We start from the raw sequence: 14,110 nt of genomic DNA, 5'->3' as shown, positions 1-14,110 counted from the left end.
GCCGAGGTTATTGGCCTAAGGAAATAGACAAATGAGTGTCATAAACTGAAATGGGGAAGGTTTGGGTGGCAAACAAATGATTCTGCTTTGATATGCTGGATATAAGAAAATATTGGATATCTGAGAGTGATGTCCTTAGTTGACAAATGGTTATCATGTCTGGAATTCCAGTAAGAGATTGGGACTGGAGATAGTATTTACATATCATCAATATAGAGATGGGTTTTAAAACCATGCTGCTGAATGAGATCCCCTAGGAACTTAGTATGGAGAAGAGAGGTGGTCATAGGCCTGAGCCCTGGGAATGCCAATACTTAAATGTAAGGTTTTCTTCTTAAGGGATCCAGCAAGAGACTGGCAAGAGTAACCACTGAGGTAGGAGGAAAACCAGGAGAGTGTGGAATCCCAGAAACCAGTGAAGGAAATGTTTGAAGGAAGGAGTGATCTACTGTGTTCAGTGCTGCCAAGCAGGTACATGTGGACGTCATTAGTAATATATACAGAAAAATAGTTCATTCATTTAAACTGCTATATGGCATTCCATCACATGAATGGAGAAGATTCATTCCTCTATCTCCCACCATTTAGGTGAACATTTTCAGTGAACATTCTTGAACATGTCGCTGATTTGAGCACATGTGGGTTTCTCTTTGAAGAAACACAAGTTTCTCTTTGGAGCTTTTCTAGGGATAGAATCACAAGATCATTAAGAATATAATCAACTTTACTCCCAATCTGGGATGTGTATTAACTTTGTAAGGTTATGTGTAGTATGTGTATGTGAATGATATAAAAAGTTTTAGTTTTGACTAGTCAAATGTATCCATTTATTTTGTTTTGTGTCTCATTTAAGCAATCTTCCCCTGTCCTAAGGTCATAAAGATACTTGCCTGTATTTTGTTCTAAGGCTTTTAAAGCTGTTTGGGTTTTTGTTTTGATTTTTTTACATTTATATGTGTTACTGTTCATGCATCTGAAATTCTGTATTGTGTGAGATAGAGAACTTTTTTATTTGGTACTGGGAAGGCCAGCTGTCCTAACCTCTCCAGTTTTTATCACATCCAGGTTCCTACAGGGCTGTGGGTCTGTTTGGGACTCTCTTTTACCCATCTATGGCTCCTATTGCCTATTCTTGTACTCATACCTGAAAATTTTCATTATTGAACTTCATAAAAATTTGATATCTGGTAGGGTACGTTGGGCAAAGGGAGGAGAATTATTCACTTTTTGCTTTAAAGTCATGTCTTTAAACAACTGTCCTTAGTATATTTTAAACAGCAGTGGTTGAACTTAGGAAAAAATCTATTTGCCTTCCCCTCTCAAGGACTGCTCTCTGGTGTGACGAGCGGACCTTCACTTTTCTGTGAAACTCTAGGTACTCTTACTTTTGGCTTTCCTGCCCCTGCCCCGGCAACTCCCACCTCCTCGGGTCGTGCTGCCCTGAACTGGGGGGCTGCTCTTCTGGTATTTACACATGGGCCTGTAGTGGGTATTTTGTGACTGGGCTGCAGTACCAATTCCGTTGGTTACTGCCAAGCAGACCACACTGACAGGCCTGATGGGGCCTGGGGTTTCCTGTTGCCTCACCAGCACTGAGACCCTGGATTCCAAAAATAAAAGCACAAGAAACCACCGTGACCTCACGGTCTCCGCTCGCACGGTACTCTGAGCGCCGGGTCGGTCTTCGCCCTGGGGCCTGGCCCAGCTGGGGCCTCACTCACCACCGGAGTGACGTGGGGCCCGAGTGGCCTAGACGGGCCGGAGGGCTGCCCTTCCCAACCACCGTCTGTCCCCTCCCTTCAGGCAGTCACCCGCAGGGCCAGGGTGGCTCCCGCGGAGAGGATGAGCAAGTTCCTGAGGCACTTCACTGTCGTGGGGGACGACTACCAGGCCTGGAATATCAACTACAAGAAATGGGAGAATGAGGAGGAGGACGAGGAGGAGGAACAGCCGCCAGCCCCAGCCTCTGGCGAGGAAGGTGGAGCTGCCGACCCAGCGGCAGCCCCCGTGCCCGCCCCCAGGCCCCCCCTAGACTTCAGGACCACGCTGAGGAAGCTCTTCAGCGCCCACAGGTTTCAGGTAGGTGGGCAGAGGCCCGTGATGCCCAGGGTGGGGCAGAGCTGTCAGCGAGAGTCACGAGGCCGGGGCGGGGGCCCGTCTCTGCCACCACCTTGTTCATCCGAATGTTAACCATGCGTCAGGTGCCCCCACAGAATTGGGTACACAAGGCAGGTTCCGTGTTGTCGGGCATAAAATAAGCCCTGACCCAAAAGTCAATTCAAGGTCCATCACCTGATGGGTAAACAAAATGTGGTCTCTCCATAGGGAGCCAGAAAAAGGAATGAACACGTGTACAACGTGGATGAGCCTTGACAACATGATGCTGAGTGAAAGAAGCCAGACACCAAAGGCTGCATACTGTATGGTTCTGTTTATATGAAATGTCCAAATACATAAATCCCGAGAGAAAGCGTGGCTGCCACAAGTTCGAGGGAGGGAAGAATGGCAAGCGACTGCCTAATGGGTGCAGGGTTTCCGTTTGGGGTGATGAGAATGTCCTGGAACTATACAGGGTCTGATGGCCTCCTGACCTTGTGAATGTGCTGAAGGCCACTGAGCTTTAATGCCAACTTTAGAGTGGTAAATTTTGTGCTATGCAAAGTTTACCAGACATACACAATGTAAAGGAGAACCCTGGAGGTTAAAAAAAAAACATTCCTGCATTCATTTTGCAACCAGTCATTCAGCACACATTGTGTGCCTGCCCTGAGCTGAACGAGGCCCAGAGGGTCCTGGGCCTCAGACTCATTGTCACAGGGACGAAGTCTCTTCCTTTGTGGAATGATGCCCAAAATATGTGCCTTGCTTTGCCCACTGCTGACCTCCAGGTGTGGGCATGGGGAGAACAGGAGAGGGAGACGTGTGTCCTTCAGAGAGTAGACAGGGGACAGAACTTCCTAAGGCTCAGTATCTGTCCCCACATCTTCCCATGTTGAAGGACAAGGGCAGATTGAGTCTGGCCAGCCCTGTCTCACCCCAGAACCCTGAGATGGGCAAGTAGGTGTCTGGAGGCATGTTCTGAGTCCCAGGGAATGTGGGAGGCCCAGGAATGTAAGGGAAGCCTGAGGTTCCTTGTCAGCCCAGTTCCCAAATGCAACCATCTGGGGGATCCTGCTGCAGGCATCTTCCTAAACTGAAATTAGCCTGTTCTTTCCTACAGCCAGTGGTTGGAAGCAGAGAAGCAGCCCTTTCTTCTCCCATTAGTGACTTTGTTCCAGGGTAAAATAGAAAAAAATTTACTTTGGACTTTCTTTTGCTCTCGGGTGGCTCAGAAAAATGAAGCAAGCTAAGCTACCCAGCATGCCTTGCAGCTCAGCGCTTTCTCTGTGGCCGTGACAGGAAAGGAAACATGGTATTAAGTTGTTGGGGTTGAAATCCCAAACCCTCAATCTCGGGGGCAGAAGGAAGAAGCCAGCTTCCTCCCAGCTGTGAGGGGGTCCCTGAGCCATCTCCTCTGGGAGGTTGCCCCATTTCCTGACTGGGCCACGTGGCTCAGTACCCTGAGCTTGGACCCCCAGACACTCCTCCTGAGGAAAAAGTGATGGTCAGGAAATAAGTAGAGATGTTTAGTTATTCACTCCACAGTTGCTTCTTCAGCACCCACTGTGTGCTGGGGCACAGTGGCCAGCATGGCAGACACAGCTCTGCCCTCACTCACGGCCACCCAGATCACTGCTGGTTCCAAATGGAAAGTGCCCTCTGCAGGAAGACAAAGGGAGTTCGGGGGAAGCCTGGGGTTGGGGGAGACCTGAGCTAGATGGACCATCGGAGGATGTGTGGCAGATGAGGTGACATCTCTCACCTGACACCTCAGGGCTAAGCAAGAAGCAACTCTGTGGATGGGGAGGGGCGGGCTTTCCAGGAATTAAGGGGCCACATGGCCCATGTGTAGTGAGTAGAGGGATCCCTTGGCAGGAGAGGAGGTGCTGGAAATCATCGGTGGGTGGGTTGGGGGTGCCCATGGAAGTTCTAAGTGTGTGGTAGGAGGGTGCGACATGAGCAGGTCTGTGGAGGGACTCAACAGGGAGGCCACCATGGAGCAGGAATACAGGTTCAGGGGTTTGCTGTCTGCTGGTAGAATCAGCTTTCCAAGATTCTGGAATCCATATCTCTGATGCGTCCTCCACCTGTTACATGGTTTGAGGCAGCCAAGGTGACATGATAAATAGTTAACTGCTGCTGTCACTTCTCACACAGGACAGTACAGCCCATGGGGAGAATCTGGGGTCAGGCCTCTATGGAAACGATGGACAGACAGGGCAGCTGAGCCAGGGAAGGGTAGTCAGGTAGGTCAAGTTGCTCACTGTGGCCGGGCCTTGTGCTAAGCACATTCACACCTCATGGAATGCTCCCATTGTTCTGGGATGGAAAATGTGACCAACCCGTTTTCCCCAGGAGGACTCTGAAGCTTAGAGTGAACCCAAAGCTCTGTGGGACTGAGACGTGTGCCCAAGGTCCAGGCTACTGGGGGCACCAGGAGCTGGCCCCCAACCTGCTGCCCGATGGCCCATGCTCTGTGCCGCTGCCGTCTCCTCTGAGGCACGGCTGTCTTTGCCATAGCAGGATTCGGAATTAATCAGCTCCCCTGGATTCTCAGCATTTTCCTTTGTGACATGATTGCCCTCAGAAATCCTACTGCCCTGGGAACTGACAAATCCAGGCTCTTGGAGGTTAGTTCACAGAGGCACAGTTGGGACCCAGGTACTATAGTTTTATGACCTTGGTTCTGTCTCCTTTAATTGAAGTGAGGTTCACATAACATAATCATTTTAAAATAATTCTGTGGCCTTTATTTGGTGCATTCACACTAGTGTGCAACCACCACCCCTATATTGTTCCAGAATATTGTCATCCACCCAGAAGGAGAGGCAGCACCCATCTAACAATACAGCTCCAGCCCCTCAGCAACTAACAGCCACTCATCTACGTCTACAGGTTTGCCTCTTCTGGACATTTCATACAAATGGAATCAAAAAGTATATACGGTCTTCTGTGTCTGGCTTCTTTCACTCAGCATGTTTTCTGGGTGGAGCCATGTTGAATCAGTACTTCCTTCTTATTGCTGAATATTCAGCCTGTTTTTTGGTATCTCTGTGCTTTGATTTTAGACCAGATAAGCTCTCAGATCCCTTTAGTTCTAAAATAAAACCAAGGATAAAGAAAAGGAAAAAAAGTACCAAAGGCTTGAATTTTTATTATGTTACTGAATTTGGATATGTGTGAAAACTTCATAGCAAAGCAATTTGCCATGCAATTTTCACAATAAACCGTGTCATCAAATACTTCACTAAAATCATTTCCTACAGGATGAAATGGTCAAAGGATTAATAGTCCATTCTTATATGAGTCTGAACTTGTTTAATTTCAACCAGAAACTGCCGACACTGCCATGGTAATGGCAGATTAACTGTCAGAGGTCAAAGTCAACCTACCTGAGAGTGTAAGAGGCAAGGCCCTGGCGGAGTAAGTGTTGGTCCAAGATTTCCAAGGGAAGAGAGGGTCAGTGTCCTTTGAGGTTCCTCCCATGGCTGTCATTTCCACCACCACGTCATCCCAAGGGTCTCCACCCTGCCGTCAACATTGTCACCACCTCCATCACCCCCACTGTCATCAGTGAGACGGTGTACTTGTTCACCCACTCCCCATCCCCTCCACCAGGTCACAAACTCCCCAATATCTCATCTTTCCCACTGCAACCCTTCTCCAGAACTCCACCTTTGCCCTCTCTGAGCACGAGTCAGGGCAGATATTTCACAGCTCCAAACAGAAGCTGTTTTGTGTGCCAAGCGAACATCACTGCAACCCACTGCCAGGTGTAGGCAGTCTCCAGACATCCTTCCACAATTCAGATCTCTGAGGCTGGATGTTTTTAGTTATTTATTGAGCATCTGTTATGGGTAAGAACAATCCCCAGAAATAGACAAAAAACTTAAAAAAATTATTTTTTGCCATCTAGAAAAAATCATTAATTAGCAGTTTGTTTTGAGAGATGCTGAGAAACAGCAAATGAGTAAGAAAAAGACGAGGAGTGCCTGAGGGTCAGTGAGTAAGCCACACCGAGAAGCTCGAGGACAGGTTCTGCTCGGAGGTGGACAGGCCAGGAAGGTGACAGGGAAGAAAGGATTCTGTCCAGAGGAGCTGGCCCCAGCAGGCTCCAGGGGAGGGGGGCACCCCAGCTCTGGGCAGCGGCCTCCCACACTTGGCATCTTCGCCCTGATGTTTCCAGCTCTTAAAAATGGAAGGAGGGTCCCTATGCAGGCCCCATGGTCTCTGACTCCTCCCCTTCGTCCACAGGTCATCATCATTTGCCTGGTCATTCTGGATGCCCTCCTCGTGCTTGCCGAGCTCATTCTGGACCTAAATATCATCCAGCTGGACAATAACTATGCCGCCAAGGTAGTGTGTCAGCAGCTCTGTAGTATGGTGCACTTCCATTATCTGTAGTGAGGATAGGCGGTGCCGGGCAGATAGCACCCACCTAGAAGTGGCAAGGCCTTAACAGAGTAGCTTGATGGGTTGGGGAGGGGTGGTTAGTCAAAGAGCAGAGACAGTGTCTTTCCAAATTATATATAGGCATTCACTACAGGCAGGAAACCACTGCACTTGATGGCTGGAATCTTGAGCTACCCTGCACCACCGAGCTGCAGTGGGTCATGGAACATCTGACTAGGACCATGATGCCTTTCCATCCCCTGGAGGCAGACGAGCCCCCTCTCCTGCTGGCATTTTGATGTGGTCCCTATGCTGAAGCCATCTTGGGGATATGCCCCCACCCATTCCCTGATTCAAGTTACTGCCTAAGTCTATCCCAGACATTCACCCAAGGGGCAGTGGGTGCATGAAAAGACGCAACATGTGGCCCATCCTGAGTTACATGGGAGAAGGCTCCACACCTTCTTTTTTTCCCAATTCAATGGATAAGGCAAAAATGTCTTTTCAAGTAGGAAAGGAGGAGGAAGAGATTATTAAACCTCCTTCCTACTCCTGGCCCCCTGCCCAAGGCAGCTGTTGTTTTCTTCTGAGGCCAGCCCAAGTCCTTCCATAGAGGGATGAATTATCTCTCCTTTCCCTCTATTTTTTAATAGAATCAGTAATATACCTGCTATACTGTCTGTGCCTTTTTCCTCAACTTTTTACTACACAAAATGGCAAATGCACATTTTGCCGTATTTTCTTTGTCTCTATATAATCTACAAACACACCCATGTTTTGACCATTTGAAAATGTTAGACATCATGACCCAAAGGCTTCACCATGCCTAAGGTCTTTCTCCTACAGAAGCAGAATAGCATTATCACATCTAAAGAAAATTCATCAATAATTCCGTAATAGCTAAAAACCAGTTTGCATTCAGATTTCCTCATTTTGTCCCAAGAATGATCCAGACTTGTGGCATTATGTTTGGTTAGATGTCCTCAGACTCTTACTAATCTAGAAAAGTCCTCCCTTTTTCTCTCATGACATTGCCTTTTTGAAGTCCAGCCAGTCTCTTGTAGGATGTCCTGATTCTGGATTTGTCTGTTTCCTCAGAGATCCTTTAGCTTGTCCTTTATTCCCTGTATTTCCCATACTCCAGAAGTTAGGTCCAGAGGCTTGATTACCAAGAGTCCTTTACTCCTGGGCTGTTTTCTTTGTATGGTGGTACCCTAGGCTGGGGCCCCCATCAGTGACAGGAGGTTGGATTGCTTCACTAAGGTAGTAAATGCTGAGCTGCTCCAGGCGCAGTTTTCCCTTGGAAGTTATAAATAACCTCCTGGTGACACCTGAATGCCATGTGGAAATCTTCCTCCCCAGTCGATCAGCATCCATTCATGATCATTGCCTAGGTCAGTGGAGATGTGGGGGTGCAAACTCATGATTTCTAATTCTGTCTTGCCTTCTATATCTAGCAGCTGGTATTCTTTTCTAGAGAACTTTCTCTCCCCACCCCCCATGAGCATGTATCATGATGGACTCAGGATTTTTTTTGTATTCAGAGTATTACATTCATAATCATTCTTTTCAGTGTTCAAATCATCCCAAGTTTGGTCACTGTGAACCTCTTCAGAATGACTGCCATATCCTTTTGACATAACTCCACAGTTGCTGAGCATTTCCTTGCTTTCCAGCTCACTTTGAACTTCTCCTGCCCCAGAATGAAATCGTACTTTAGTGAAGACTAGCATTTATAAGTCAAGATCTAGGACCCTCTTCACATCATCTATCCTCATGATCATTTCTCTCAATACATATGGATCAACCTTGGTCTTTTTAACAATTGCACAGTGCTTCATGTGGAGGGCCCACTATGCATTCGACAAATGCTCTAATGGATATTGCTGTTCTACAGCGTAAAAAATATTTTGTTCTGCAACCAATGCTGCGGGAAACATCCTTATAATGTGTCTTTGTGCATGTGGGTGCTTAGCTGCAGGATAAATTTCTAGCAGTGGGATTGCTGAGCCAAAGGACACAGTGGACATGTTCAGTCCTGCCACTGCCCAACTGCCTATGGAAAAGCAGAGCCGAGCCCTTGTCTGTGGTGTTCCCACCCCGGGAAAAGTGCCTGGTGCTGGCAGTTCAGGATTGGTCAAATGAATGAATTCTCTCAGGTTACCAGGCAAGTGCACTCAAGTCTAGAACAGGGAACATCCTATTAGAGGACTGGCTGGACTTCAAAAAGTCAGTGTCATGAGAGAAAAAGGGAGGACTTTTCTAGATTAATAAGAGTCTGAGGAGATCTAACCAAATACAGTATCATAAATCTGGAACCTAGTTTGAAAGAAAAGCACTATAAAAGGCATTCTTGGTATGAATGAGGAAATGTGAATGCATACTGGTTATCAGATATTATGGAATTACCATATGATGTGCCCCAGCTGTGGCCAGCCTGGCTCACTCTCCCTGTGCCTCCTCGTCCCCTTCAGGTGTTCCACTACATGAGCATTGCCATCTTGACCTTCTTCATGGTGGAGTTTTGCTTCAAGTTATATGTCTTCCGCTTGGAGTTCTTCCACCACAAGTTTGAGATCCTAGACGCCATCGTGGTGGTGGTTTCCTTTGTCCTCGACATAGTCCTCCTGTTCCGGGAACATGAGTTTGAGGCTCTTGGCCTGCTGATTCTGCTCCGGCTGTGGCGGGTGGCCCGGATCATCAACGGTATGTCCCACGCTCCCAAGTTGGGAGGGGTAGGAGGGTGTGTGGAACCTGGGCAGAGGCACAGGGGCTGGCATGTGGCGTTTCCACTCCAGTCCCCTCCTCCTGCAGACTGGAGGAAAGTGAAGTAGTCTGATTTGGCATTTCACTGCTGTCTCTGTGGCTACAAAATGTTCATCAGGAATATTAGTCTGTAATTTCTTCTTTTGTGGTGTCTTTGCCTCATTTTGGTATTAGAGTATGCTGGCTTCATAGAATGAGTTTGGAAGTATTCCCTCCTCTATTTTTTGGTAAACTTTCAGGAGAATGGGTATTGTCTTCTCTATATGTCTGATAAAATTTGGCATTGAATCCATCTGGCCTGGGGCTTTTGTTCTTGGGTAGTTTTTTGATTACCGATTCAATTTCATTGCTGATAACTGGTCTGTTTAGGTTTTCTGTTTCTTCTTGGGTCAGTCTTGGAAGATTTAATTTTTCTAGGAAGTTGTCCATTTCTTCTTGGTTATCCAGTTTGTTAGCATATAGATTTCCATAATATTCTCTAATAATTCTTTGTATTTCTGTGGGGTGTCATGATTTTTCCTTTCCCATTTCTGATTCTGTTGATGTGTATAGATCTCTTTTATCTTAATAAGTCTGGCTAGGGGTTTATCTATTTTGTTTATTTTTTCAAAGAACCAGCTCTTGGTTTCATTGATTTTTTTTTCTATTGTTTTATTCTTCTCAATTTTATTTATTTTTTCCCTGATCTTTATTATGTCCCTCCTTCTGCTGACTCTGGGCCTCATTTGTTCTTCTTTTTCCAGTTTCAATAATTGTGACTTTAGACTATTCATTTGGGATTGTTCTTCCTTCTTTAAATATGCCTGGATTGCTATATACTTACCTCTTAGAACTGCCTTCGCTGCGTCCCAAAGAAGTTAAGGCTTTGTGATGTTGTTGTCATTTGTCTCCATATATTGCTTGATCTCTATTTTAATTTGGTCATTGATCCACTGATTATTTAGGAGCATATTGTTAAGCCTCCATGTGTTTGTGAGCCTTTTTGTTTTCTTTGTACAATTTATTTCTAGTTTTATACCTTTGTGATCTGAGAAGTTGGTTGGTAGAATTTCAATCATTTTGAATTTACTGAGGACCACTTTGTGGGGGAGACACCATCTCAAAGGGTGCATGTAAGCTAAGAAATGCTTTTTGTGGCCTAGTATGTGGTTTATTCTGGAAAATGTTCCATGTGCACTTGAGAAGAATGTGTATCCTGCTGCTTTTGGGTGTAGAGTTCTGTAGATGTCTATTAGGTCCATCTGTTCTAGTGTGTTGTTCAGTGCCTCTGTGTCCTTACTTATTTTCTGTTTGGTTGATCTGTCCTTTGGAGTGAGTGGTGTGTTGAAGTCTCCAAGAATGAATGCATTGCATTCTATTTCCTCCTTTAATTCTGCTAGTATTTGTTTCACATATGTTGGTGCTCCTGTGTTGGGTGCATATATATTTATAATGGTTATATCCTCTTGTTGGGCTGACCCCTTTATCATTATGTAATGTCCTTCTTTATCTCGTTACTTTCTTTGTTTTGAAGTCTATTTTGTCTGATACAAGTACTGCAACACCTGCTTTTCTCTCCCTATTGTTTGCATGAAGTATCTTTTTCCATCCCTTCACTCTTAGTCTGTGTATGACTTTGGGTTTGAGGTGAGTCTCTTGTAAGCAGCATATAGATGGGTCTTGCTTTTTTATCCATTCTATTACTCTGTGTCTTTTGGTTGGTGCATTCAGTCCATTTACATTTAGGGTGATTATTGAAAGATATGTACTTACTGTCATTGCAGGCTTTGGATTCGTGGTTAGCAAAGGTTCAAGGGAAGCTTCTTTACTATCTTACTGTCTAACTTAACTCTCTTATTAAGCTATTATAAACACAGTCTGATGATTCTTTACTTCTCTCCCTTCTTATTCTTCCTCCTCCATCCTTTATATGTTAAGTGTTTTATTCTGTGCTCTTTTGTGTTTCCTTTGACTGCTTTTGTGGATAGTTGATTTTATTTTTTTGCTTTTAGTTAGTATTTGGTTGGTCTGCTTTCTTTGCTGTGATTTTTTTTTTTCCTGGTGACATCTATTTAGCCTTAGGAGTGCTTCCATCTAGAGCAGTCCCTTTAAAACATCCTGTAGAGGTGGTTTGTGGGAGGCAAATTCCCTCAACTTTTGCTTGTCTGGAAATTGTTTAATCCCTCCTTCAAATTTAAATGATAATCGTGCTGGATACAGTATTCTTGGTTCGGCCCTTCTGTTTCATTGCATTAAATATATCAAGCCATTCTCTTTTGTAGGCTCAAGTTTTTAATTTGGTGTTTCCTGAAGAGTGTTCTGTCAAACCCTATCCCACTTTGCGGGGAGAGACACCATCTCAAAGGGTGCATGTAAGCTGAGAAATGCTATGCACTGGATTCCACCCTTTGAGAGTCACAACATGCCTCAGTATGAGGAAGACTCTGAAAACTAGTCTTCCAAATTGACTGATTTTATACTTTGAGGGGAAATAACATCTATTAATATGCTGTAGACTATGGCTCTGGAGAACACATTTGGGGAAAAGTAATACTTTACCATATTTCAGGTAAAAATCCTGTTCCTCACGTACACCCTGTTGGTGCAGGGAACCTCCCACCATGTTCCTGGTGCGATTTTATGTGGACAGAGTGGTCACCAGCTGGTTCTTGGTTCAGCTGGCAGTGAACCCACAGAGTTGCTCAAATGCTTGTCTGTGGACTGGCCACATCAGAATCACTTTCAATGCTCTTTTTTTTAAATGGAGGGTCTGAGGCAGAAGTCTGGAGTGGTACCCAGGCAGGGTGTCTGCCTTGAAACACTACCAGGTGATCTGGTGTCTAGCAGGTTTGGGAATCCCTAGACTGGGGTCCGATATGATAGGCTGTGGCTCGTTGTCTGGAGAATGAGCAAGCAACAGCGCTGCCCCCGAGGCAGGCCCATCTTCTGATGTGGAGCTCGGACCCTGGTGGCACAGTGAGCCCTAGCACGGCCTCCCGGGCTTGGCAGCCACTGCATGACCAGCAGGTAAAGGGCCTCGTTTGCTCCAATATGGGGCTGGGTGAAAAGCTCTGCCTGGGGCAGTGGGGGCTCTCACTGGCTTTAGGGGCCAGTTCAGATCTAGTGATTCAAATAAAGCCCATTGAGAACATTTATTTGAGCTCAGCCAAAGGAAAGAAAGCTTTTTAGTTACCAGTGAACATGCTTATGCTAACTGATCATTCATGAAACAGAAAAATACTCTGTACAAAGGTTATGCACAATTGAGGTAGATAAACCATTATTAATCATAAATGACTCATGAACCACAGCTACTACCCATCACTCTCATGTCACCATTGTGAGGTTTGCTTTTCCAGGTGAAACCAGAAGATAACTGCTAACTTATTTCTTTTCTTTGAATGGTAGCAGGGCGTGGAAAGACTTGCTAATAGCACAGTATTACTTTGCTGTCAAATTTAGAAGAATGTTGCTGAAACAAGGCTGGACAACCAAGAAAGCTGGGGACCAGGAACCATTGCTCCCAGGCCTCATGGGCACCTGTGGAAACAGGTCCAGATGTGGTCACTCTCACTTGAAAAGGGGTAGGGCACCCCCAGTGCAGTAAGACAGTCCCCACTGCGGTGGGCATTTGGGAGCCATCAGAGGAGACTGCTGACCCCTCTGTCAGCCAAGATTTAGGTTATCACCTGACAGCTAAACTGGCCACATGCGTGGGAGGTGAAAATTTGGGAAAGTGACAATCCCAACCTCATGCTTGAACATTTCCAGCCTGGCACTTTCCTGGCCTTTGTGTACAATGTTGCTAAGCAGCAGGCCTGTGGTGACTGACTTCTGTACGAAGGAGCTTAATGACCATCTGATCAGTGATTATTTGAAAGGATTTCTCATCCCCTGCAAGCTGGAGAGAAATATTTTGCAACTGGATACTGAGTACCTCAGAAATGAAAATCTGACCCTGTTAGTTCTCATGCCTTTAAGGCAGCGGCTGTTTGACTTGTCTTTTTCAGCACTCTTCCCAACCGCGCATTTATAAGGAATAAAGATTTTTCCCCAGGTGATTAAATTTGAAAGCAGGATCATTGAACCTCTTGATTATTTTTCAGGGATAATTATCTCAGTTAAGACTCGTTCGGAACGGCAACTGTTAAGGTTAAAACAGATGAACATACAACTGGCCGCCAAGATCCAACACCTTGAATTCAGCTGCTCTGAGAAGGTAAGAAGACGCTCCAGGGAAAGTGCCGTGTTTGCAGTTCCGTCCCTTCATCCGGAGCTTCTCCACACCCCACGCTGGGCCTCTGCTCAGCCAGGCTCCCGAAGCCCTTTCCTTTGACTAAGTCTTCCTGTCCTTGCAGATTCAGCTTAGTCATCGCCTCCTTCCCTAGAGCTATGCCACCTGTCCCTCTGCTGATAATCTCTCGTCATTGCTACCACCACTGGACCCCTTGTGACTAGTTGCTCCTTCAGCAGACTGATGCCAGGAGGAATGTAGCTTGTTTTCAGCTTTCTTTTGTCCCTGTGCCTCACAGAATGATTGTCAACGTTGCTGGTGAGGCTCAGAAGGTAAATCCAGTTATTTGTCTGCTTTTGTAATAACAGGAACAAGAAATTGAAAGACTTAACAAGCTGTTGAGACAGCATGGACTTCTCGGTGAAGTGAACTAAATGCCTACCTGCCCCACCAAAAGAGAGGACGCTGCCTTGGGGGCTTGTGCCTGTGAGGAGAAAGACAACTGCCTTTCCTAGGCTTGGTTTGGGGCTCTTGCCTCGCTCCTCCCCAAGCTTGGATTCTAGCCGGTGGGGGACACGGTCTTTTGGAAGGCTTTGTTTCTTCTTTGATATGACCAAGAGCTTCCCATGTGCCATTCCA

The 14,110-nt window shown here is 46.0% G+C and overlaps 1 protein-coding gene across 6 annotated transcripts in view; it reads left to right on the top strand.

Moving 5' to 3' along the window:
• Positions 1 to 14,063, top strand: part of HVCN1 (hydrogen voltage gated channel 1) — a 34,853-nt gene extending 20,790 nt beyond the window's left edge. For 4 of the 6 annotated variants that reach the window (XM_017665977.3, XM_037014175.2, XM_017665978.3 and 1 more), the window contains 5 exons: positions 1,804 to 2,079; positions 6,355 to 6,456; positions 8,967 to 9,198; positions 13,344 to 13,456; positions 13,840 to 14,063. In XM_017665977.3, the coding sequence (XP_017521466.1) occupies positions 1,804 to 2,079; positions 6,355 to 6,456; positions 8,967 to 9,198; positions 13,344 to 13,456; positions 13,840 to 13,905 (789 nt within the window). In that variant the 3' untranslated portion in view covers positions 13,906 to 14,063. The other 2 variants (XM_017665982.3, XM_073223708.1) reach the window with 2 other exon arrangements.
• The last annotated feature ends 47 nt before the right edge of the window (positions 14,064 to 14,110 follow it).

This window comes from Manis javanica, chromosome 15 (genome assembly GCF_040802235.1).
Source record: "Manis javanica isolate MJ-LG chromosome 15, MJ_LKY, whole genome shotgun sequence".
Taxonomy (NCBI): Eukaryota; Metazoa; Chordata; class Mammalia; order Pholidota; family Manidae; genus Manis; species Manis javanica.
Note: the sequence above shows the minus strand (reverse complement) of the source record. Positions and strands in the feature narration are given on the sequence as shown.